The 25,757-nt window shown below is 39.5% G+C and overlaps 1 protein-coding gene across 2 annotated transcripts in view; it reads right to left on the bottom strand.

Annotated features, from left to right (window-relative positions):
• The window catches only part of CNTNAP2 (contactin associated protein-like 2), a 1,033,702-nt gene that overhangs the window by 23,610 nt on the left and 984,335 nt on the right, over window positions 1-25,757 (bottom strand). For both annotated transcript variants that reach the window (XM_017822277.1, XM_017822284.1), the window contains one exon: window positions 2,342-2,572. In XM_017822277.1, the coding sequence (XP_017677766.1) occupies window positions 2,342-2,572 (231 nt within the window). The remainder of the gene's footprint in view (window positions 1-2,341; window positions 2,573-25,757) is intronic.

The following is a 25,757-nucleotide window of genomic DNA, read 5'->3' as shown; positions in this document are numbered from 1 at the left end:
AACTGCCAATTTACTAATGCAAAGTCACACTAAACTTGAACGTTTTCATTTCATCAAGACCATTTTGATGACTTACATGTTATGACTTTGATGACTCAAGTTACACAGTCTACAGTATATATTTTTTTCTGTGACTAAAACAGAACTAGCTATGTCTGACCACCACAGATACTTTTACAAAGACTGAGTTGTTCTTACTGATACTGATAAATGAGTTGCTGTGATACCTCCTCTTTGTATAATGGAAATGTCAGTCAGAGTGAAAGTCAGGTGTTGCTCACCAACACCTGAATATCCTCTCGCTCCTGAACCAGTGAAACATCACTCCCTTGCTGTGAAATTTCTGCCTACCTACCTCACCTGATACTGTTGCTTTCTTCTAGTGTTCCTCACTAGAAGTCTTTGAAGCAATATAATCTTTTCTCTCTACTGCTGTGGATCACTGGAGAGGAAAAAAGGAGGGGTCCTAGGTCACAGTCTTACTAAAGCTAATCATCACCAAAAATGAAGCTGGGTCACTTGCACTCTGTCTGCCCACGACTTGAAACAGTTAAGTCTGGCTGTGGCAATGAGACTTATTTTTTACTGGCAGAAGTTAACAGACAGATTGAGCCAACGTAATAGCATGCTATATGTCCCCTGATATCCTTCATGCTGTCTCTGTGATTGAGTACTACAATTAATCCAGAAGAAAAACTATAAATCGTAACCTATCAGGTCAACAAAGTTCACAAGACAAAACTGAGCCAACACAAGGTCAAGCATAATAGCATGTGGCAAGGACAAACAGGAACTTTTTCTTTGAACTGCAGGAACTATTAGGAACAGCGTAAATATTGTGAATAAACCTCACCATTGTCTTTTACTAGCTTGCAGTCAAAAGAAGTGTAAGGAAAAGCAACGAACAAAAATTAAAACCAAAACCCATTGCATGCCCAAGATTCACAGCAGCAGTACGTCCTCAAGAAGTTTATGACATACTTTTTAAAGACATGATCCAGTGAGGAATCCTTCAGAAATATGCTTTTATAGAAAGAGCAGCACAGTTCATAACCTTTGGGTAAAAATTGATCTAATAATTTCAGAAAAAAAAGGGACTACTAATTTGTGATTAAAAAAATAAAAGTAAAAAACTAGCATGTTATAAATGGAGAAGAGGTATACTGAAATCTTACAATGGCATGGCATGGCAGCAAGGTGGGAATGATAGGTTTTAGAGCATGATACTGCTTGTGTCAGTGTTTGGGAGCCTCAGCTTTGGAATGTCTGTTTCTTCTTACAAACCCCATCCCAATTTCTCTACTGAAAAAGAGCTGAAAGGAAGTGCTGCAAGGAGTTCCTCAACATTACAAGAAAAAAGACCTCAACCAAAATCCCCAGAAAAATCACAAAAAAACAAACCCCAAAGGTATGGCCTTGATACATACTTCTGAGAAAGACATATATGCCTGCCCACTCTCCTATAAAAACTGGCACATGGATGCATCTCCAAACACAACAGGCAAAGACTAATCAGTATCAAAATCATTATGGACCAAGTTTTTCCTCTAGAATTTTAATTTTATACCACTGTAAACCCATCAGCTTTGCCCAAATAGGTTCTAATTTACACTTTACAAGTGAAATCAGAATGAGGACAAAATACAAGAGTCCTCAATGTACACCTGACCCTATAAATCTAAAGGGAACCTGACACTCAAGAATCAGAAGAGAAAAAAAGCTCTCTAAAGTTAGGCACAATATATATTTTCAGAATGAGGTTGCTGGGATCAGCAAACTGTTTTGTCTTTCCAGCATTTTCAGCACAAGATGAATGCCACCATGACTAATGGAATTTCCGATTAAATATGGCCTAAGGAAAGCAGACATTTCAGAAAACAAATCAGCACTTTACATAAATGTATTTAGGCCTAAAATTAGATTTACTGTTTTGGTATGAAGCTGACTGCAATATACTCATTTATTAGGAATATACATAAGAAATGCTACTGTACCTTAGTTATATGTACTTGCAACCTTTTGCTGACTACACACCCAATACTAGACAGAAAGTGCTATCACAGCAGCTAGGTCAAAACTCAACATTCAAATAGTCTAAGATTTACAGAAAAGAAAAATAAAGCATAATATGAAAAAAAAATGGCAATGAAAATACTGTAACTACATTTAGAAGTGGTGGCAAATATCTGTCTTTCCATCTTTGCATTTCCTACTGTGGTTATAGCCCTACAGTAACCTATCAATCACTTGCTCTCTGTTTTGTTTCTCTTTACAGAGGAAGGCAGATGGATTTCTTCTCTGAACTCTCCACATAGTTAATGTGATGTGAATCCCAGCTTACCTGAGTCTAAGTGCCATGGGTCAGTAGCGGCCGACATTGGTGGGATGGTGAGAGGAGATGCCCCGCAGTTGGATTCTACCAGTTCTCCTTTGATGTGAACGTGAGAGGAGGCGTTGGTAGGTCTCAGAGCTGCTTTGAGTGGAGCAATCTGGTTGAACTGTACTCTTGATAGACAGCCCGTGAACCCTGGGGTGTTGTATTTATATATGTCTTGGTCAATCTTCCCAATTTCTATGGGAAATTGAAGAGAGAAAAAAATTAATCAAAACGATTCATTGCTTTTGAAAGCACAGTTGGTCTGAACACTTAGATTCCCAGAGCACAGTGCCCAAGTCTGTCTCTCAGGGATACTGAGACCATGTCATACCTTGGCAGGTTTTCTTCACATTTCATTATAGATAAAAGCTGGACACCTTCAGGCCTTGGTGTGACTCAGTTTCACTGCTATGCTATCATTAAAATGAAAGGCTGGCATGTAGGAGTCAGTGAAGGAGTCATCAAAGAACAAAAGGGAAGGGAAAAAAATCCTTTTCCTGGGAAAAGTGGTGGAAGAGAAGGCAGAAGAACATCCATGGCTGGGGTCTCTCCTCCCAGCTGAGGCTGCTGCTGAGAGAGATGCCCCTTCCTTAACCCTGGCCTGTTGCCCTCTAGCTCCTCTCAGTGGGCCTGGTCACTCCTGTCCCCCTCCTGTCTACTTGCCTGGAGACCAAGTCTCCCTTCTCTTGAGTACCAAGCATCCCTTCACCAGAGAGCCAAGGATCCCTTCACCAGAGGACCACATGTCCCTCTGGTCTGGGGTGGAAAACCACCACCTCCAGTATCCTGCAGTAGGGAGAAGTGGCAGGAGCCCATCCACCCTTGCTGGAGGCCAGGGAGGGGCAGCACTTATGCTCCTGTGCCTTTGCAACCAAGGCTATGTCAGCTGAGACCCTGCTGTCGGTCACTTGGCTGCTGTGGGCTGACAGACAAGCTGGCAGCTGGCATCCGTGAGCTGAGCACAGGGCTGCGCTGCCACTCTTCAGAACAGCTGCTGTCTCTCAAAGTCACTCCCCAGGTAGTTTTATCCCGTCTAAAACACCAGTTAAGATAACCCCAAAATCATGCAAAATGTGACACATATACTATCCAGCAACCTGCAGGCTTGCTCCCAGCTGTTTTAATTCTACCAGGGCCTGTTGCAACAGCCTGAGTCACAACCTAAACAAAACTGTTACTCTCTGTCAGCTGTCTGCATTAGAGGGGTATTAACATTTCAAAGCCTCTCTGCAGTGTCTAATATCCTATTTACATGGCAGTGGGGAATTTGGCTTCCTTTCTTGTATGGTAGCAAGAGAATGAATGAAAAGGACACGTGGAAACATTGTGTTTGTGCTGTACCAGGGACTATTGCTCCAGAGCCATCAAGACACTTCCAACCACCTTTCCTGGGGTTGGCAGGTTAATGCCTGTCCCTTGAAGTTGGTGGAAAAAGTCATACTGAGCTGAGCAAAGCAACATGGTATCCCAGGGACAGAGAAAAGGGAACAGTCCCCTCCAAAAGCAACATTTTCAGACAGGAACGATGATAAAGGTTTAAAAAAATTATGCTTCTGGAAAAAAAAAAGCCTGTAAATAACACGATTGTGTCATAAAAAAGAAAGAAAGGAAAACAGAGGCAGGAAAGAGAAACTTCTTCTTAGAGGTGTGAGGAGAAAGTGGAAAGTACTTTAAGGGTTTGGGGATCATCTGGGAATCAAAGCACATCTGGATTTTTCTACAAAAATTATCAAAACAGAATTATTAGAAAATGCATTACTAATCTTTTGGAAGTGTCTGTGTTCAGTTCTAAACAAACCAGGATCAATTATATGAGGTCTGAGCTGTTTACTGGGGGTTCCCTAAAAACTACCGTGATATACATGTCAGTATATTCCTAAGAGTACTGAGAGCTCTGCATCAGGGATATGTACAAGGAGTTTCGAGGCTACAAACCTGACAGACCATTTCAAAAATGCTTTATTTTTGGGATTTACACATTAAACATGAAGTGGGAGAAAATGGGTGGAAACTGATCAAATCTTGATCACGACTAAAACAGCTTCTTGGTTTTCACACAGAACTAAGGTATACTGTTTCTGTCTTTGCAATCATATTAGAATGATAAACATATAACATTTAAGTCCCCTCCACACCCAGCATAAGGCAAAAAACTAAGAGGCATAATGTGAAAATTACTTGCATTAGATACTTATATGATCGGCTATACAAGAATGGATTTTCTATTCCCCTCATTTTCCCTTTCCTTTCTTGTTTGAAAATATCCTTTCTCTACTAGTGCTTATCCAGCCTGTATCAATGTTATAGCCACTTTTCACAAGCTGGCAGTGAGCAGTGACTGTCACCTGTGACAAAGTGGAAACATCCTCAGGACTCAGCTAGAGACCAGCTTAAATGCTTAAAATAATTGCATTATGCACGTCTTTCATCCATCTCTCTGTTAAAAAAGTAGTTTGACGAAACCATTAGGAATATCTCCTTCAAAAATTTTATAGTAAGAACTCACACATGCACGCACACTTTCCATAGTTAGCAGAAAAGCTGTACAAAAGCCAGAGTTCATGCATTTGAATGCTACCTGTAGACCACATCACAGACAAGGTTCCTATCTGACCACAATGTTCACTCTCTCTTACTTCAATAAAGTATTCATGGAATATTCAGTGAATAGCTGCAATTCTGAAAAATCCTTATAATCTAAGAAACAATTACAACAAGACCATATTTCTCTTTAAAAACTGTAACCACTGTTGTTAACAGTTTAGTGATTTCATTCACATTTTTATATATTCTGTGGATCTTCAGGCAGAAGCTAATAGCCTCCCACTCACCAGTTCTGAATGACAGGAACAAAGAGCCATGAATATGATTGTGCTTCAGCAGCTTCAGATTTAGCAGCTTCAGCACCATCCTTCTTTAACTCCATAAATAACTGACGGATGGTAGATCTTGAAAGAATTAAAAAATACCACCCCCCCAACAAGGCACCTTGCTGAAGTCCTGCTTTTTTTTTTTAAAACATTCCACAAGTAATGGCTGTGCAAGTCACCCCATGCAAATTTACCACGAGCTTGCATCCCATCAATGCTAAAACAATACAGATCGACTTCTATGACTGTACACATGTTCTTTCCCATGCATGTCCCACGAGGCTCTACACAGTGATACTCTCTGATGTTAGGTCATTATACTTTGTCTCCTTGTGTATTTGAGCCTGCTATAAACTTGTTCCTGGGGAGTGTAATGATTGCATAATGAAATATGTCTTTTTTCTCATGACTAAAATTCAATTTTCTCCCTATAACAAAGAGGGGAGAAAAAGAAAAGATTATTATAGTCACATTATTTAAAAAAGGAAATGTACAATGCAACTACTTTGCATTGTTCTAATTTTCAGCACATAAGCTAGTGCAAAGTCATATAAATATTACAGTATATAGTATTATTATTACCTAATAGAAAAATTTATATTATTGCTTTCAGATCTGATGCAGCAATTTCCTGCTGGCAACTTACCCTCAAGCACTTCTGTAATGAAAGACTTCAAAAAAGACAACTTATAGGCCCTTTTTTACTTCAACTGGTTTTAACCATTTGCTGCCTAGACCACATAATGTGCTGACTTGAGATGAAGACCATGATTACGAGACCACTCGGATGAACCCATTCTAGCACAGATACCTTGCAGTATACAAATCATTAACACTGAATATACACACAGGAACTATGTAATTGCCTACCCAGGTTACTTAAACATTTTAAAAATGTATATAACTAGCACACAGCATACCAAAAATCTCACAGATGTTGTGCTATATCTTGTGTGTTATTCACCAGAGATATATTTAACATCAATTACTTGTTATTTATGTTTTGTTATTTCTTTATTACTAAAAAGATACAGGAATTTAATCCTCAGTTACTCATTTTGATTTCAGGGCTTACTTCCCATGGTTGGGGCAGAAACATGCCGTATACTGATGAAAATAATACCATTTCTCTACTGAAAATTATGTGCTACTACAGAAGAAGCTCTTTATCACCTAGGTGAAAAGATGTAAAGAACATTATTTTCAAGCATATTTATGACACAAGGCACCATTAATGAGTACCCAACAAGTTGAAATTGATTATTCTATGAATCTAGAAGAAAACAAGCAATAATAAATTGTATAGAGGGAAAAACTGTGGAAAAGTAACAAATGTATAGAGGGAAAACCTGTGCATAAGTAACAAATGTGTAAGTAGCACATAATTACATTAATCAGTGTAATTAGGTTATCTGGTTTTTAAGCCTTTTCGCTCTTACTATATTACCTGCAGGTGCAGAGCTGTGGCTCCTGGCTAGGCAGTATTACAAGACAAACAATAAACAGTTTGATTCAGATTATTACCCATGTTGATCTGGCTAGCATGCATCTGATGAACTACTTGTAGAAGCAGATACATTGCCATATATAGCTTTTTATCTACTCTTTCCCTTTTCTGCTTTCCATACCTATCAGTAAAAGATTTATAGAGTAGCTTGCAGGGCCACAGCATTTCTAATAGCACAAAAAGTTATTGCATTGCTGGAGAGGTCCAGCTCTACTTAATTCTACCATCTATTTTTTATACATTCTTGTAGCATCACTTAGAAAGACAAAATGACAGCCTGATACAGCAGAAAAACAGATCATGTGTTTGGTCCCATAGCCCTGAGCAGGTTTCAGACAGATGAAGAGCTGCTTTTTATTTATGTAAAGTTCCCCACGTTGGGATCCTAGAACATTTTGGATGTGCACAAGGCTCTGCAGCACAAAGCTGTGCAATCCAGCACAGTACTCTGCCATGCCAGTATCATCACGCCACATGTGGAAAGATGGCCTTGGACTGTATTATACATGGACCTTGGAAAGGGGGAGAGAAGTCAGCCACAAAGAAAGAGATTCCCACTGCGAATCTTTATAAACCTACAAAACGTTTTTACTAAATGTGTGTGCTGAGCATCTTTGCTGAATATCTTCTCTATTCTAGCTGATCTCTGCATTTTTTTTCTTGATGGGCTCTGAAATGCATATCAATACAGAAGGTTATAATAAATTCTGAACCTTGCACAGTGTTCCTCACATACAGAGAGGATCCAGATATCTATTTACTGTGAATTATGTTCCATTAGGAAGGAAATGTAACAGAACTTGAAGTACAGTTTGTGGGTATGCACTACCATGTATGTAATAAATATCCTCTTATGAATTCCCTTGGAGTTTTCCAGTGGTGCCCTTGAAAGTAGAAATAAGGCACAGCCAAGGGTACTTATTCTAGCTTGGCAAGGCTCTTGGTAACTCTTATAGAAATCTAGCTCTTCTTTGTTTCCTGATAGTAGGAAAGCTTTACCCAAAGTAGCCCACAATGGGACAGGGAGAAGAAAAGCGCTATATACTGGTATGATTTTAGTTGTGACAGAAGATACCTTTTAAACAAAGTAAAGTCTCAGAAGCAGAACCAAAGCTCTTTCAGTTCAATTTACTGAAAAGACTACTTTTACACAATTTACACAAGACATCAATTTAGTTTTGCTTTGAAAATGGTGAAAAATCCAGCTGTTTGGATTCAGGACAATGACCTGTTTATTTGCTCCCATTTACACTCAGAAATAGAACAGCTTAATGATTTTGGAAAGCGAGTAGCCACATCAGCAGTGGGAAAAGTTCAGCTTTCCCATGGGGTGGTATTTCTGGCTGAACTATCAGGATGCTCTGCTATTTCACTTAAGATCAAACATCCACTTGGGTAGACAGAAGGTAATCCATTATAAATCTCTACAACCCTTCTGCTAGTGGTACTAAATTGACCCTAAACTGTATAATATTTAATAGACTGCACAGGTGAATTCACGAATTCAATTAAATGAGCCACTAATTGCTTTTGGGTCAACCTCAGCAATAGATTTTTCTCTTAGAAATAAAGTACCATGTGCTTCCTTGTCCCCTGTACTCAGAAAGATATCTTGTTATGTTACCCACTCCTCAAAGATCAGCTCAATCAGCATCTTAAGCATCTCTCTGTTATGGCGTCAGGCTCCACATAATAGAAAGCAGTTTAAACTGCTGAAAGGAAGCTATTGATTTCAGGAATTCACAGTCTACAGAGATTACTTCACTTATTTGATGCCTAGATGAGCTCCTCAATGCAACATCAAACTGTAGCACATACTAATACTTGTGAGCTGGCACGGTGTAAAAAACTGACAGAATAAATTAATTAGTTTGAACCACAGTCATAAGGAGAACCTATCTGGAGTGTCATAGACCTGCTAGACCAAAGCCACAGGGCTAAAAAGTCCATGTCAGAAGCAATTACTATACATCCAAAAGAGGGATAACACCAGGCAAAGGGAAAATGACATTCTGATGCATCATCTGGGTCTTCTGATGAACATCCTCCAGTATGAAGATCAAGAATTTGTTTGCTTACTGGCTGTTTATATCTTCTCTGTCCTAAGGTCAGCAATTTCTATATCAAAAAAAGCATACTAATACCACTCAACTGTGTAGATAACATGTGATATCAGATATGCCAAACACTCACTGAATGAAGCAAATAAGCTGGACTCTCAGAGCTATGTTTAAAGAGCTGTACTTAATGTAAAACCTGAAGATGTGTAATGGGGGCTGAACTAAGCTACTGTAAAGACTTTTCATGGCCCTCAAACTTTCCTGGCTTTTAACTTGTTTCTGAAGTAAAATTCAGTATGTGGTACAAACAGAGAAAAACAACATGGATTTTATTTTGTCCATTACTCAAAAATGAGCTAGTGCATACTGCCTTTCTGAACACTATTATCAGTGGAACAAGATGCTTATTTATGGACAACATGTTGCAGGGGTGCTGGGGGAAGAAAATGGGTGAGTGCCCCTGGAAATGAGCACCTGAGCTTCACAAGACACACGTGCAAATGACTACCAACTACTCTTCATGCAAAACCTAAAATCCTGTGCAGCAGACAGGTTTCTTTAAGTCCACAGGTCTGCAAGGGCCAGGTGATATCCAGATGCCTCCCCACACGTCCCCTTCCCACACATTTTAGCTCCCAGGGGCCTGCAGGGATGGAGGAAATATAGTGAGAAGCTGTGGGGTGGCCTCCAGCCCCCACTGGGTTGAGACAGCCATCCTGTCACTCCCTCTTTTGGCACATCATGAGGGACTCGCCCATCCCCTTCACCCTGGATCCATGATCAGATCCCGAAGTCAGATGCGTCAAGACATTTCTACAAGTGATTGTTTTCCACAGCCTTCAGCCACTGCTCACAGTGTGGCCCTATCATATGTCATGGTCCTTCTGTGCCTATTTTAACTTTTTCTTTGTAACTTCGTGTTACTTGTTGTAACATTTCTGGTTTCCTTTTATAAGAAGTTATAGCTTGTATGAAATAATTTTGTGTAACAGTTTATGTCTAGGCTGACAACCTCATTGATTATCCACTGAAATACAGAGAAGATGCTGTTTATGGTCTATGAAGCACTGTGCCAGAAACAAAGGAATTAACATTATCCCAGCAGTGCCAACTGATACTGTTGCACAGCAAACACATGGTGCTTTCATTTGCTGACACTTCAGAAACGGCCTTTCCACCCATGGTGTAATCAAGAGAAAAATTACTTATGAAGACTGTAACAGCTCAGTGCACGTTTTAGTTGCAGCAGCAGCTTTATTAGACTTGCCCAAACAAAGGCCATTCCTGATACTTTCTGCACAAGCTAAAAATGATTGAACCAGGTGAAAAATACACAAGATCAGAGAATCTGAGCTGGCCTGGAAGCTGCGCTGCAGCCCTGGAGCACTTCCAAAACCCAGTCACTGGCAGAGGAGTTACGGCTTTCGGGTCACGCTGTAATGGAGACAGTAAATCACTGGCATGAAATACACTCCTATCAGAGTCCCATTATTGCAGGAATAATAAACACTAGTGCTGGACTGCAGCTCCTCAGTCAAAAAAGGCACTGTGAAGAATGCTATGAAATGGAGACGTTATTTGACAGCAGCCTGGTTTCACATTGCCACAAATGAAGAGGGTTTGAGAACAAGTTGGATTTTTTTTTCTGCTCTTCTGTACTGATAATATAATTACTGAATGGTTCAAGATTTTATGTTGGATGCACATTTTCCTGGAATCTTTCATTTTAAAATGCTATTTATAGCCAACAACAATTATTATTAAGAAATTCACACCACCGTTTAAAGAAAAGGGAATTAATCGATATTTCAAGGTTCTTAGTAATTGTATCATAAACCCCACAAAAGTAAGGCCAACAGTAAAAGTGAACACCATTCTTTCAAGGAAACAAGTAATTTTTTCACATTTTGCTACTGACTTGCTGTATAACCTTGAGTGAGTCATTTCATGCCAAACTCTGTCTCTCTCTCTTAATAGGACTTAGAGAATTCTCCCAACCCTCTAGTTCAGATCTGTCTCAAGGTGTTTTGAGAATCTAAGTTAAAAAAAGGTATGGACATTGCTTTTAGATATGAAAAGAAATAGTTTTTTTTAAACACTCCACAAATTTCTAATGACTTTGGAAATGTCACTCATGGAGATACAGATTGTATGGCACATTTGCATGGATAAAAAAAAGATTGTAAGGCACATTCCCAAGGGTAATAGAACAATTCAAAATCAGGGAAAAAGTGAAGAAATATTAAATTTCTAGTGATCCTTTGTTGCCAATGAACGATACCCACCATTCAGATATCAGCTGAAAGTCTTGATTTTGGCAGAAGTCCTCAAATGTTCCCAGCCAAGAGTGGCTGCTGAGAAGTGTTCAGCTGGGGGCAGAACCTCAATGGGAGAGAACAGTCAGCTCTGCGCCAGGGGGACCAAAACTCCCACTGGTTTTGTGGAAAGAGAGACTTCTCTGTACATTAATTACTCTTTATAACCAACTATGAGTGTTAATAAAGTAATTTCATAAATTTGTGTACCATTTTATTTTTCCTCTGGATGACTAATCATTCTCCTCGGCCACCAGAGAGAAAAAGCTCAGTCTGTTGTTTAAAGGAGGAATTCCAAATGTAGGGAGAGTTAAAAAGACAGGCCATTCACCCAGATGACAGTTCAAGCTGACAGAACAGGACACTAATATTGTTCATTCAGGCCGTATCACCTACCTTGACTGAAAACCCTCCTGGTAGCTAATGGAAATTTTTTGATTGAGAAGCAAAGTGCTCAGCACACACTAATGTAACCCACCAAGCTGCAGAAATCAGCGGTTCTCAAGTCAAAACTGTATAAGAAGTATTTCACTGTCGTTTCAAGAACAATTTTCTTTTTCTATCCCATCCTCTATCCTTTTGACGTGATGCAAGAGCAATTAGATCATGGATCGAGGTCAGCAGGAGAGCCACCACCAGGTGCCTCATCCACAACAAAGAATTAAATGTTTTATCCACTTTTTTGTCTGCAGGCAAGCTCTAAAGAGAGTGAGAAGTGGATGATGGAGGAGAAGAAGAAATTATACACACAACATTTCTTAAAAAAACCCCAAACCCCAAATTTAAATGACTGGTAAAGTAACTAAATAATTTTATCATCATAGATATCAACGTGGAAAAAAGCTGTTATCACAGACAGAACATCCTCACAATTAGCTGGTACACTTTATTTCAGTAGGATTTATAAGCTCATTCTTCTTTATGGTTATGATAAATAACCTTGACATCATCCTTCATAACCCTTAGAGAAGGATATAAAACACATACATTTTGCATTACTATGCAAAAGAAATATGCAGTTTTATTCATATTGTTTGCCTAAATGTGCTTCTATGTCTTATGGAAGCTGGCTGCAACATAACACAGCAAATGCTTTTCAGGCCAGAAGGTAAATAAATAACCAAGTAAGTCTTTTGCAGCCTGTAGTCAAATGTAATGTGTCTTGGCTAAAGCCCAGTGCATTTTATTATATTGTGCATTTGTTAGAACTCTATTAAAATAACATCATTTCAGTCTGATCATTCCTTTGCATTTTAATGGGTATTCTTCTATGACTACCTGCAAATGATGTCATAATACTTTTTTCATTCTATATCACCAACCTCAAATATCTTAGTAAAACTGCAGTCTCATCAAAGAGTAGGTAGGCTGAAATTCTCTTTCTTGCCTCACTCCCCCCTTGCCTATCTTACTGTCTTACTTGGAGATGGTAAAAAAGCTAGATAGGCATTTGAAGAAGATTCATAGTATGAATCATATTAGATTCATAAATTCATAGTAGAAAATAATTTTTTCAGTAAAATACTATTTTTATTCATATACCACTTACGCCTTATAGTAACCGTATGTATTTGTAAAACTTGTGGGGTCTTGTTCTTTTTTATAATTAAAAAGGTAAGGATCTGTTAAGAAACCACTTTTAGGGATGTTAGCATCACAAAGATAAAACGTCTTCAGCAGTTTCACATCATTTTTCTTATTTATTTCAAAGAAATCCATTGGTTTTGCAACTACAACGTTGGATTTCAACACAATGTAATATATAAATAGAATGTTTCTCTGGAATTGCCTTTTTCAGAATATATGCATGTTGCCACATTATGAATAAGCAATGATCTTTCCAAGTAGTGGCATTTTTAATTCTGTTATCAAAAGCCTGAAAATAGCAAGTAAATGAAAAGCAAAATGCCAGCAAGAATGAGATGCTGTAACTTAGTAGGTCATTTTTTCTTCCAATATTTTCCTTCTGCTTTACTTCTTCAGTTGGTATTTAATTTTTCTCAGATCAAAACATTCACTTTTTGTATAGACAACACCAACTTAGCCGTAGTACTGAAACCATAATTTATTTTAACAGTCGGAAAAATACTGCAGGACAGTGCAGGGAAAAAGAATCAATTTAATTTCTTAGAAGCAATTTCTTTTATAGTTGGGTTTTTTTTTCCAGTATTGTATGCTTCACAATTTGAAGCTGAGCAATTTATATTTGAACAGTCTCTATTATGTCTCAAAGTCAGTGATGGGGTTGATCCACAAATAGCTTTTGCTTCTTTTCTTTGTTCCAAGTATGAAATACACTTTTGTATTTCCTCCGCTGGAACATGCTTATGTATAATAAATTCACTTCTGCAAAGTATTTGCTATTTGATGCACAATGTCAAATTATCATAAAAATTTAACAGCCACATTAGATAGATCAATGACTTATCTAATTCATTGTTCTCTCTTAGAAAAAAAAAGTGACTGATAGTAGCTTATTCACAAGTACTGTAACAGCATGGAGCATGCAAAATGATCCTCTCCCAGAACACCTTTTCAGCCTCCCATAAACATGGGCTTTAAACCTTTCTCAGACGAAGGTTACATCTTACCTTTTATATTTAGCTACCAGTAGAACTGTCTCCTATGGATGTGTCCAGTCTTTTTGGAAACCATCAATGCTGCTGACCTTCACAGCATCCCACACAGTGAGTTCCAGTGCTGAACTACTACGTCTGGGGACAAATAACCTTCTACAGCTCATTTTAAGGCTACAGCCTGGCAAAGGTAATCATGCGTCTCAACTTTTTGTGTTGTGGAAACCACTGCACACCTCCTCCATTATAGGACTGTACTGTTTCAAAATTTGGGTGGACCAACTACGTCACCTAAGAAGAGAGCTTTCAGTCTTTTGTTTAAAAGAAACCTTAATGCACTTTAGTTAGAGTATTAAAGCTCAGCAGAAGACGCTCTCCACCCTTAAGCAGTGGAAATTATGATTTGATAAAAAATGAAATGTAAAAGCATTACACTATGATCTGGAAACCAAAAACTGCTCCTTCATTCAATAAATGCACTGGAAATGATAGAAATAGGTGCGGTTTGATGCCAGACAACAAAATTCACTCCATGAGAAACAGTAAGGAATATGTATAGCTTAACTGGACATTTATTGTTTTTCAGATCAGACACAGAATATTACATACCAGTCCTCAGCGTGCATATTTTTTTCAGCTTCTATGATCTGCTCATCCACAGTCTTATTCAGTAGGTAATGATAATAGACATTTTGACAAAACGACACAGATCTGGGTGTGTGGAGTGATGATGGAAGAACAGGACCAGACAACAAGCAAGGACTCAGAGACTACCTTTGCATCTCATTAGATGGTGTAAACTGCACACTTCTAGCTGGCCTAAACCAAACTGTGCAATACCAACATGCTTTATCATTATTACGTTATTATTACATCCAAACATGGAATAATATGCTGGAGTAACATCTGAGGGCACAATGCCATTTGCAGTATAATGGCTTTGTTAACAGCTGTAACAAGTGATCCCACCCAAATACTGAAGCAGAGCTTCGGGTGTTTCTTATCCCAAACCTAATGGATTTCTTTGGAGGAACAAGGAAATCTTTGATCAAGCTGCAATAAAAATAAAAAATATTAGAATCCTAGCATCTCATTATGTTGCTCTATTAAAATAGGACATTAAGTTGAAGATGCTATACTGACAAGAAATACTGCCATTTGCTCAATTTTCTTAAATCTTGTACATGATTAAACACTCTATGTCGCATCGGCCGAATCAGACAGCAGGCATGTCTAACACAGGGCTGCTTATTAACTTACTTCTTTTACAACCAGTTCGCACAAAAAATAAACAAAAACTTACAGGTGGATCGCAGCACCAGCGCCAGAAGATGATCTAAATCAGATTGCCCTTCTTCGTCTCTTGGAGCTGTCCGTTCCTCTTCCCCCCAGCCCCCGAATAAACGTAGCCCCACGCAGAGAGAAAACGTGTAAGACAAGGTCGGGAAACCCCAAATACCAGACGGGCACCCCGGACACGCCTCGCAGCTTTGTTCTGGCACCAAAGATGCGTTCACCTACTTGGTGAGCAGCGTCTCCCCCGCCGGCGGCGGCCAAAGGGGCTCGCCCGCCCGGGCTCCTGGACACCTCGCACACGCTGCCGCGGGCACCGCGTCCCTCCCGCCCCCTTCCAAGCTGAGAACCGGCGCCACCTCATCACACGAGTGTCCCAAGTGCGCGGAGCGTCCCAGCCGGCGCAGGACCGCGGGCTGCCGTGCCCCCCGCCCCGCAGGACGAGCCTCCCCAGCCCTCCGGCCCCGGCATCCAAGCTACCTGCCGTCTATCCCGGCCCTGCCCTCTGCGCTCTCGGGAGTCCCAGCCGGGAGCAGCGGGGCAGCGGCGGCAGCAGCGCCCCGCCAGGCACAGCTGCGGAGCGGAGCGGGCGGAAAACGCGGAGCGGAGCGCAGCCTCCCCGGCCTCACTGATGCGGGTGGGAATACACGGACTGGATCTGCAGGGGGAGTGGGCGGGGGCGGGGGGCAGTGGGGGAAGCGGGTGCGGTGTGGGGGTCCCGGGGCTTCTTGCTAGAAGATGCTGCTCAGCATGAAGGACCGGTGATGTCGAACAGGGGAAATGTAGCTAAAGGTTATTATGGTGTTTGATAGGTTATGAAAGGTATAGTTAAAAAATATTTTTGCTTTTAATTTACTCGCATAGAAGTGTGAGGAAAGCCAAATAAGAACCTGCATAGAATGGTTTAAAAAAGTTAAAATTACTGAGATTACTTCGTTTGCTCTCTTTTAAGATGACAGAGGGGAGACTCTGCAGCCTGCCTACAAGGCACTGGAAAAAGAAAGGGTTAAAATCCATCTACTGACATAGATTATAAGACCACTTATTATCCATATATTATCCATCTATTAGCTCTCTATTAACACAGAGATTACCTATTATCCATCTATTAGCTCTCTATTAACACAGAGATTACCTATTATCCATCTAATACAGATTACAAGACCACTATTATCGATCTATTATCCATCTACTATCTGTCTATTAACACAGAGATTATGAGACCACCTCTTCCTTCTCTCAGCTTCTCAGACCAGCAAGTGCCTCCTTGCCCTCTCTGCCTCTCCCAGCTTCACCACCACCTTCCTTTCCCATCCCTGCTCCATCACCTGCTACCAAATGTGCTGGAGGGAGAGGAGGAAGGCAGAAGAAGCAGATATAACTTGGAGAGAGTCAACAGTGGTATAGGCTGCAGCTCACTGGGGGTGGCTGGGATTGAAAATTGCTGTCTGCTGCTCATCTCTGCTTTGAGCCCCAGCGTGGATGCAGATGGTGCATGGCTTGGGGGGAAGGAGGCTGCCAGCACTGACTCAGGCCAAAAGTATTACTGCAGATGAAAATGTAATGTACTGGCCAGTGGGTAGATCATTATATGGGTCTGCTCAGCTTTTTTTTCCAGTGAGGAGCCAGAAGTGAGTGTGTAAAGCAAAAAAAATTAGCACTTTACCAGGAGTATACCATAATGGGAATAACTGATCTTGGAGGAACCAGGATGGAGGAAATGTAGGACCAGAGTCTCAGATCACAAAACCTGCAACCTGTCACTCCAGAAGTCAAACAAGAGATAATAGTATTCATCAGAAGAAGCTAATCTAAGACCCTTATTCGGCTAGCACAGTATCACAGCCACACCAATTTAACTCACAATTTCAACATCCCATCCCTGTCCTGGACATTTCTATATTGTGCAGAACAGCAAAACTTTCACAAAGTCACTGCTGAATCATTCAATTCTTACTGCTAGAGAAATGACCAGAGTTAGCATCTCTGCAATAGTTTAGACAGAATATTTTATAGATATATTCCAGAAGAAAAGCAGTAGTTTCTCCTCTTCTTATTTTCAGGAGTACAGTACTGCTTACATATTCTTAGTGGGTTTTTTGGTTCTATGTTTTTCTGTGTGTTAAAAGGGGAACACTCATCAAAAATACACTTTAAAGTGTAAATTATGATTTATAAGCGTTTGCATTTCTGAAAAAGGAGCCTCTTCAGTTTGGTCTGGTCCCATCCCTTCTTATTTGTGCTGTGTAAGTAAGGATATATCTTCAAGAGTATTTGCCATAACATTTCATTAACACCACCACATGCACCAGCAGGTACATTCCTCTCTGAATGACCATAACATGGCCATATATTTAAAATTATGGGTTGCTCGCCTCCTGACTAGAAACTCAACGTGGCTGATCTTTTCTGAGAGACAACAGAAGCAGCAGTAAATGCTTGGCTTTTTAAGAATGTAAAATGGAGGATTTATTGAACAAAATTGGCATTGACTGTACATACAATCGCTGTATTTCTTAGAGAAGGCAATTTGAGGCCTGTAAACCAGTTCCATTGTAATTCTACTGAGTTCCATTATTATGGTTGTTCTGAACCAAGTCAGGTTTGATGTAACAAAACTGGATCCTGTTCTGTACAGGCACATGATGTCCTGGTCTGTTTTAATATTTAACATAGAAAACTCACAGAGAGCTTCCCTAGTCCTCACAAGTAACACATGGACCTTCTCATTTTTATAATGGAAAAAAAAAATCAGTAAATGAGGAATCTTTAACTGGTGAATGGTTGTTTGTAATAATTCTAGTAGAGACAATATGCAATTTTTGTGAGCAGTAGTTCAACCTGAAGTAGTGAAGGCACTCAGAGCTTAGCAGAGAGCTGAAAGGTCTCTCAGCATGACAATCTGCAATTTAGAGATACTCAGATCACATTTAAATGAGCTGGCCCGAGTACTGGAAGCAGTTTAGCTGCAGAGGAACAGAACTCAGTGCAGGGAATTTATTCCACCTCTTGGAAGTATAAAATAATAATTTAGTAGAAAAAGACCATGCCAGAATCAATTTTTAATTACTTGTATTCATAAGCTCTGAATCTGAGATATAAACAAAGGGAATGAAAAATTCTCACTTATAATTACGTTCTTGTGAGACAATTTGCGTGACAGGAATGTTAATTACAGAATGCTGGGGACAGCTTGGTAGGGAAGGAACATGTCACTGGCAGATTTCTGTTGGTGAATAACTTAAACCAGCATGATCTTAAATATGGGTGTCCCAACATGTATGCTAATAAAGTTCATGAAAAGGGGATAATAGACATGTCTGCTGTGTTTGGAAGAAATGCCGTCATTCTCATTTCCTAGAAACTTCAATTTTGGATGATTGTGCTGGGATCTCATGCAGCCAGTAGTAAAGCATCATTAGATTATTGAATTTTTTTTTCTAAAAATTTTACTGGCTATGACATAAGGTAATTAGTTTGGACTTCATTAAGAAGAGTAAAGAGGACTTTATCACTGGCCTGGAAGATGGTGGTTGCCTAGGGACCAACAATCATAACCTGATTATGTTCAAAATGTGATGTATGTGCTATAAAAAGCCTATCTGGTCAAAGCTGAGGGAGATAATGAACAGCAGCGAGAGGGAGGAGAGAAAGGAAGAAATCCATGGATGGAAGTGGATGTTTAAAAATAGCTTGTATCTCAAAGAACAAGGTTCCACACTTTATGCTTGTATCAGACGAGGATGTGACAATTCCTTTTAATCAGGCAAAAATGACAAATAAAATCAAACCCCTACATCAGCGTTCAGTACTGGGACCAGTGTTATTTAATATCTTCATTAATGATATAGATGAAGGGATCAAGTGCATCCTCAGCAAATTTGCAGATGACACCAAGCAGAGTGGTGCAGTTAACACCTGAAGGATGGGATGCCATCCAGAGGGACCTGGACAAGCTCGAGAAGTGGGCCTGTGGGAATCCCATGAGGTTTAACAAGAACAAATTCAAAGTGCTGCACCTGAGTCAGGGCAACCCTTGGTATCAATATAGGCTGGGGGATAAACAGATAGAGAGCAGCCCTACCCAGAACAACCTGGGGGTGCTGATGGATCACAGACTGGATGTGAGCCAGCAATGTGTGCTCACAGGCCAGAAAACCAAGTGTGTCCTGGGTTGCATCAAGAGCAGTGTGGCCAGCAGATTGAGAGAGGTGATTCTCCCTCTCTTATCTGTTTTCATGAGATCCCACCTGGAGCACTGTGTCTAGCTCTGGGGTTCCCAACATAGGAAGGACATTGACCTATTGGATGGAGTCCAGAGGAGGTCTACCAAGATGATTAGAGGGGTGGAGCAACTCTCCTATGGGGAAAGGCTGAGTGAATGGGAAAAGAGAAGGCTTTGGGGTGACCTAATTGCAGTCTTCCAGTACTTGAAGAGATCGTACAAGAATGATGGAGAGGGACTTTTTACAAGAGCATGTAGTGACAGAACAGGGGGGAAATGGCTTCAAACTGAAAGAGTGTAGGTTTAGATTAGATATTAGAAAAAAATTCTTTACTGTGAGGGTGGTAAGGCACTGGAACCAGTTGTCCAGAGAAGTTTTTGATGCCCCTTCCCTGGCAGTGTTCAAGGCCAGGTTGGATGAGGTTTTGACCAACCTGGTCTAGTGGAAGGAGTCTCTGTTCATGGCAGGGGGGTTGGAACTAGATGACCTTTAAGATCCCTTCTAATCCAGGCCATTCTATGATTTCATATTCTATCCTTATATGAACCTATTAGTTAGTGTTCTCTAAGAACTCCTGGGTTTAAATTGAAGAGTTTGGTCTACCTACAGCATTCCATAGATCTTTAAGTGCTGGAGTTACAGAAGACTTGAAGGTTTCTTAGGTCCTTTCAAAAAAATTAAAAATTGGTTAAAAAAGTCATGTGATTAACTATTGGATAAATAGCCTGATACCACTTTTCATAAAAGCAGTGGAAGTAACATTGTAGAAATCTATAAGTAACAAATAAATGACAGAATGAGTTAGTAAACACATGAAATCTTCAAATAAATTAATAGCTAAAAATGTTTCCTTAAATAAATTTTAAATTTCAGACTTCGAGTACAAGTTTGGTCAAACTATATAACTGTATTTTAGAAAGGTGCATGTGTCTTCATGTCAATGTTGAATCAATGAAACTAGAATCCACAATATCAATAAAGCATGTGCTTAGTGGAAGTAAGTCATGGATCATAAGCTTAGAAGATTAGAAGATTAGAAGCTACCTAAGAAGGTACAAGGAGCTACAGAGCTCTTTGAGCCAAGAAAGGCATATCAAGAAGTGTCTGTCAGCAGTTTTTAGAGGTATAGCAGACTGATGGTTGGAAGAAGTGACCTGAGGAGGTACATTGTGTTATATTACAGTTCCTGTTCCAATTTGCACAGTTTTTTAAGTCGTGCTTCAGTAAAAACCTTAGAGTTTTCTGATGCTATCTAGCTAGGTTCCCTCTCACTCCCTCTGAAATCTATATTTAAACTGATGGCTGCTCTAATTGAAGGGAGTGGAATTATTTTTGGGACTCACCACAAGTGCTTAGCCATTTCACTAAATGCTCCTGTCATTATTAAATGATGAGTACCCTGTAATCACCTGATGTTTTTCAGTTCCAGAAGCATGTTCAGCTTTTCCATCAAGGATTTGATTGTGAGCAATATGACCTTGCTTTCAGTATTATTTTTGGCACCTCTTTGATGTTACTGGAACATCAATGCCTCTCTCTAGCTAGCTCATTACATGAATGTTTATTGCTTGCTTGGTTGGAGTTGAGGAAAATGTGTGCAAATTTTCTACTATTCCATGTGCCATGCCTGAGGTAAGATGCCTCAACTATTTATGAAAACATTATTGAAAGACATCTGCAGAGGAATGCTTATACAGCCCTCCCTCCTCCTGAAAAGTTCTGCAATCACACTCCTTTATGCTGAATGCAAGTTGCCAAAGGACAAAGGCCCCATTGGCTTCACTTTTAAGGTCTCCTTCTGAAGACACCTCCAGGTTGCTCCTTCTAGCTCCATCCAGTACCAAAAATAGTCAGTGCCATCTGCCTACCAGAGCTGGAATTGTTTTTTTCAACTGCCAAATGATCAAGTAGTTTGAGGCGAGGCAAGACAATTCACTTGAACTGGTTGACTCTAAATGGGGATAAGAATTTTCACTTAGCACATTTACTATTATTTAATAAAAGAAAAACACTGACTGAAATCCCAAGAGTACTGTCATTATTATTTGCTCTTACAGGTATAGAAAACTAGAAATAATAAGGAGATCTGTTAAAACTGACAACAGAAAAGCTACACAGCGAGCCCAACTAATACTGGGCTCAGTACCATAGCTGAGACTTAAGCTTAAGCCATTCTCTGTTGTGATAAGGAAAAAACAAAAATATTATCTTTTTTTCACTCCACGGAATGAAAACAGACAGTGATGCTTTACCATTAAGTTAAAACACCAAGTTATAGCATAGCATACTGAGTTGAAAGTCTCTGTCTGTTCTTGGCTGACAAATAAGGAGCAGTCTCAGGATATTTAATAGAGATGAATACCTTTGCCATATTTACTACCATGCTATCTGATTGCAAAAAAGTAGTTTTCAGTAGTGTAACAAGGCTTATTCAAAGCTTACTGCAAAGCTGGGTGAAGCTCTTACAAAGGGCAATCAAGCAGCTGGGGTGTCCTTGCCTTTCTGTGCTTTAGGCTTCCCTGGGAAGCATATTTTCCGAGGTCTGCAGCCCCACGGACAATTAATCATTTTTACTCTAGGACCATGTGGTGATTGAGTAACACAATATTTCTTTTTACTTTATGGGTAGATAGTTTGGGTATGAGGAAGAAAGACACAAAAGACATTGGAAAACATTTTTAAGGAAAACATCTTTCTGCATCACATGTGGCATATGCCTCCAGTAATTGTTTCATAAATTAAACAAGAAAACTCATCAATCATTTTAAACACTGTAAATCATCTTAGCAAATATAGTCTTAATATGGCAATTGAGTTTGTGTTAAGAGAGGTGATCCTAAATAATAAAAATCAGATTCAGGGAGATTCCTTTTGGAAGCCATAAGGGAAATGGTTGTGCTCTCCTGGAAATCTTGAGCAAACTGTCACTGATTTTTTTTCTTTTTCTGCACGTGATTGTTCCAAAGGCAAGAACTGCAGGTTGAAGGCTAATTTTGTGGATGAGGGGGTGAGTGTGAATATACTGAAACATGTGGCCAAATGATATTGCTCTGAGCATACTGAGGACAGTTTCAGTAGCAAGTTAGACATACTTGATAGTAGGGAAAAAACTATGAAAAGAACTTTCTGACCTACAACCTGTGGGCATTCTAAAAAATATATAATGGGATTGTGATTTAGCTAAAACATTTAAAATGGAGGTTTTCCAGTACTTTTTTTCAGATCTTCAAAGAACTTCATCACTGAAATACGGAGCCAGATGGATGTTACTCACCCCTCCAGGCCTGCTCTCAAACCTGGTTCTAAATTTTAGGGATTAAGCTAGTCATCAACATGAAAAATACATCTTAAACACTCACTCGATTATGTGTGTTAGTCACTGAAGGAACTGTAACTTGAAGTTCAGCAAACAGGGAAAAGTAACAGTCTCCTTTTCCTGTTTCAAGAGTAAACACCTGGACAATAAGGTTGGCATAATGACTATGGCACAGGAGGCCCAGAGACTGTGATAAATCAGTTCATTGCTATAACGGCAAGAGAGGGATGTGTGTGCTTTTGTTCCTTCGTATCAACTGGAAGTGTAAGATTTCTCTATACCCTCTCAAATAAATGCAAATAGTTATAGAACAATTGTTTGTGCCACTTCTGCTCTTCCTCTGTATGTTAGGAAACAAACACTATAAGTATAAAAGCTATTATGTTGTTGAAGGACAAGGCCATAAGTGAAGGAGGTGACTCTTTTGTCCTCCAGAAAGGAGGCGCTTAGTGCCAGCAAAAACACCTGGAAGACCTTTTGTATATATTTCACTTTGAAGATCTCAGGATATTCATTCCACATAGTTATTCCTGCCAAAGCGTCAATTCTTCCACTCTGTTTAGGGGGACTGCTAGCCTGGTGGTCATTCTGTTCGTGATGCCTTTGTTGCACACAGCCTTTGGTGAAGGTCCCTCTCTGAAATGAGTGCAGCTCTAGGGCAGTTGCTTGAGCTTTTGCATTATTTGGGAGCAAGATTTTTCCTAGTCTCCCCAAAAGAAAGACTGTTACTGAGCTTAATTCTTGACAGCAGAGATTATGAGTAGAAACCCCAAAACCAGGTTTTACACATTTTTACTTTACCTTCAGCCTTTTGAACACATGGTCAGTGGTTGTTTGGAGTGAGCGGTGTACTCTTTCAGAATTTACACTTTAATTTGGGAAACAGATATGATTTCCTTGGATAGAAGAATTTCCTGGCACCACCTAAATGTCAAAAATAACTTGTTTCTTTATAAACAAAGTAAACCAGTTACAAATTACAATGATTTTACTGTATGGCTTTTAGATTTTCTGGATCATTGCTAGACCAGATTTACAATACAGATCCAATTTACTTTCAGTATATACAAATAAGGGGCCTCAGTTTGAGATTTTCATGCACTTATCAGGACTCTAAATCTGAAATACTGCCATGGCTGAAAGCTGATGTGTTATTTATCATCCAATGAGAAATAATTGAAAATAACAATTATTTAAAAAACAAATATTTTGTGAGGTTTAGGAAATATTTTATCCAGACAACAATAATGTCAGTAGTCGCTGACATTATTCCACACTGCAAATACAAAAACCAGATCCAATTGAGAATGAAATTCACATCTTAATTACTGGCATATGATGATCCAAATGACAGTGATTACTCCCCAAAATGAACTTCCAGAAATCTGCTGCAAGAAAGAAAAGTCAGCTTGTCATCGCCTGCTAGGAAGCCAATTGTTCTTTCACTGCAGCACCTGTTCAGTTTGCTGTTCTGCAAATCAGTGAATTCAGGACAATCAATCAGTGCAGTTTTGTCTCTACAACACTATATTTCCCTTCTACGGGGTACTAGTATGTCAGAGAACAGATTTTTCAAGAGATAAAAGGAAAGCAGCAGCCATTATCTGTTATAGGGAACAGATTAATGTGATAGTCATTATATACACAAGCTTCCTAGTTTTATTTACCTGACAATAATTTTCACGAGCTAAAGTAAAGCAGAACACTAAATTTCTTCTGCTATTCTTTGCCTTTGTTCTGTAGCAGTGCATCAGAGGTAAATCTCTTGCTTCCTGATGTTTCAAGCACCTTAGCAGAATGCTGAGTCTTGAGAAGTTTGCCCCTCCTGATGGAAAGACATACTTAATTATCTATTCAAGGAGTGGAGACTGTTTGCAAAGGTCAACATTGCTCAAGCAACTCACACAAGAGCTTTGCTTCTCTGCTTAAAAAGGATTTTAGTCTTTAAAACTGTAAACCAGGTTGTCTCTATAAATAGAAGATAAAAGAGGTAAGAAAAGCATATCTATAATATATATGCAGAGTTCATAAAAAGAAACACATTTGGCAGTAAGACAGGGGTTTGCTGCATAATTTCCTGTCTTGAGTCAGAAAGACTGAACTCCAGGGATCTCTATGCAGTATATTGAAAAATGCAGAAATGAAATGTTCCTCCTGATTAAAAGTTTAAAGAAATCTTGAGTTTTATCGTATTGAAGAACTCATTAAAAATAATTGTTTGATATCCTGTTTAGGAAAAATTTATCTCCAACACTGACAATGTAGAACATACTTGGAATGGAAGAATGCTTACAAAGCTCCTGTGGTGCCTCCACAGCTCGTACCAAATGGGCTGCGTGTTTCCTTGGTCAGTCAGAAGACTGCTGCTATTGCCTTGTTACTACTGCAGGTTTGTGTAACAGCAAATGGCATTGTGCTATTTTGAATTGTTTCTAAAACTCCGGATCTCAAGTCCCAAACTAGCAGACTGGTTTATTTTCCACTACATCATTCTGTTTGACACCACAAATGCACTGCACAACTGCCTTCAAATCCTGCCAGGAGAGTCTCCAGCACTGTCTGTCTCCATCCTATTGAACATATGTTGCCTCTGGAACAAGTTTATCAGGACAGAGACTAGCTGATCATGTGGATATTTCAAGAAGCCTTTGGAAGCCCCCTAAACAACCTGATTAAAAGGCTTTGCATGTGCAAAACAAAGTTGTAACCAGGGAGGCTTGGATTAGACTGTTGCATGAGCCATGTCCCAGTTGTACAGCAGGAAAGCAGGAAAGTAAAAACAGTAGATGAATGTGTAGGGGACACAAAACTGTGAAAAAGTCTCTATTTTTATGTCAAATGCTGATCAGACTGTGAACCACTCAAAATAGCACTGATACAATGTCTCAAAGTGTAAGGAAGAGCAACATCTGCCAGGACTCAAAAACAGACCAGTCCTACAGTAACACAGGGTTTTCTGCAAATGCAAGAAGCTTTTATTACTGATATTTCACACACAAAAATTAAAAGTCACATTGCTGATGAGGAAAAAATTAAGCTATTGTCCAAAAGCAGAAGCAACTGGGGAGGTAATGAAATGACAACCCAGGAAACACAAATATTCTTCCAAACACTTCCTGACTGTCCAGATAAAATTCACAGAACAGAAACACCTCTGGTTGGCACACTACAATATGAAGACAATATGAACACAATCTACTTCATTTGGAGTGCCTGA

The sequence above is a fragment of the Lepidothrix coronata genome, unplaced genomic scaffold, assembly GCF_001604755.1.
Source record: "Lepidothrix coronata isolate B3197 unplaced genomic scaffold, Lepidothrix_coronata-1.0 Scaffold3, whole genome shotgun sequence".
Lineage (NCBI taxonomy): Eukaryota > Metazoa > Chordata > Aves > Passeriformes > Pipridae > Lepidothrix > Lepidothrix coronata.
Note: the sequence above shows the minus strand (reverse complement) of the source record. Positions and strands in the feature narration are given on the sequence as shown.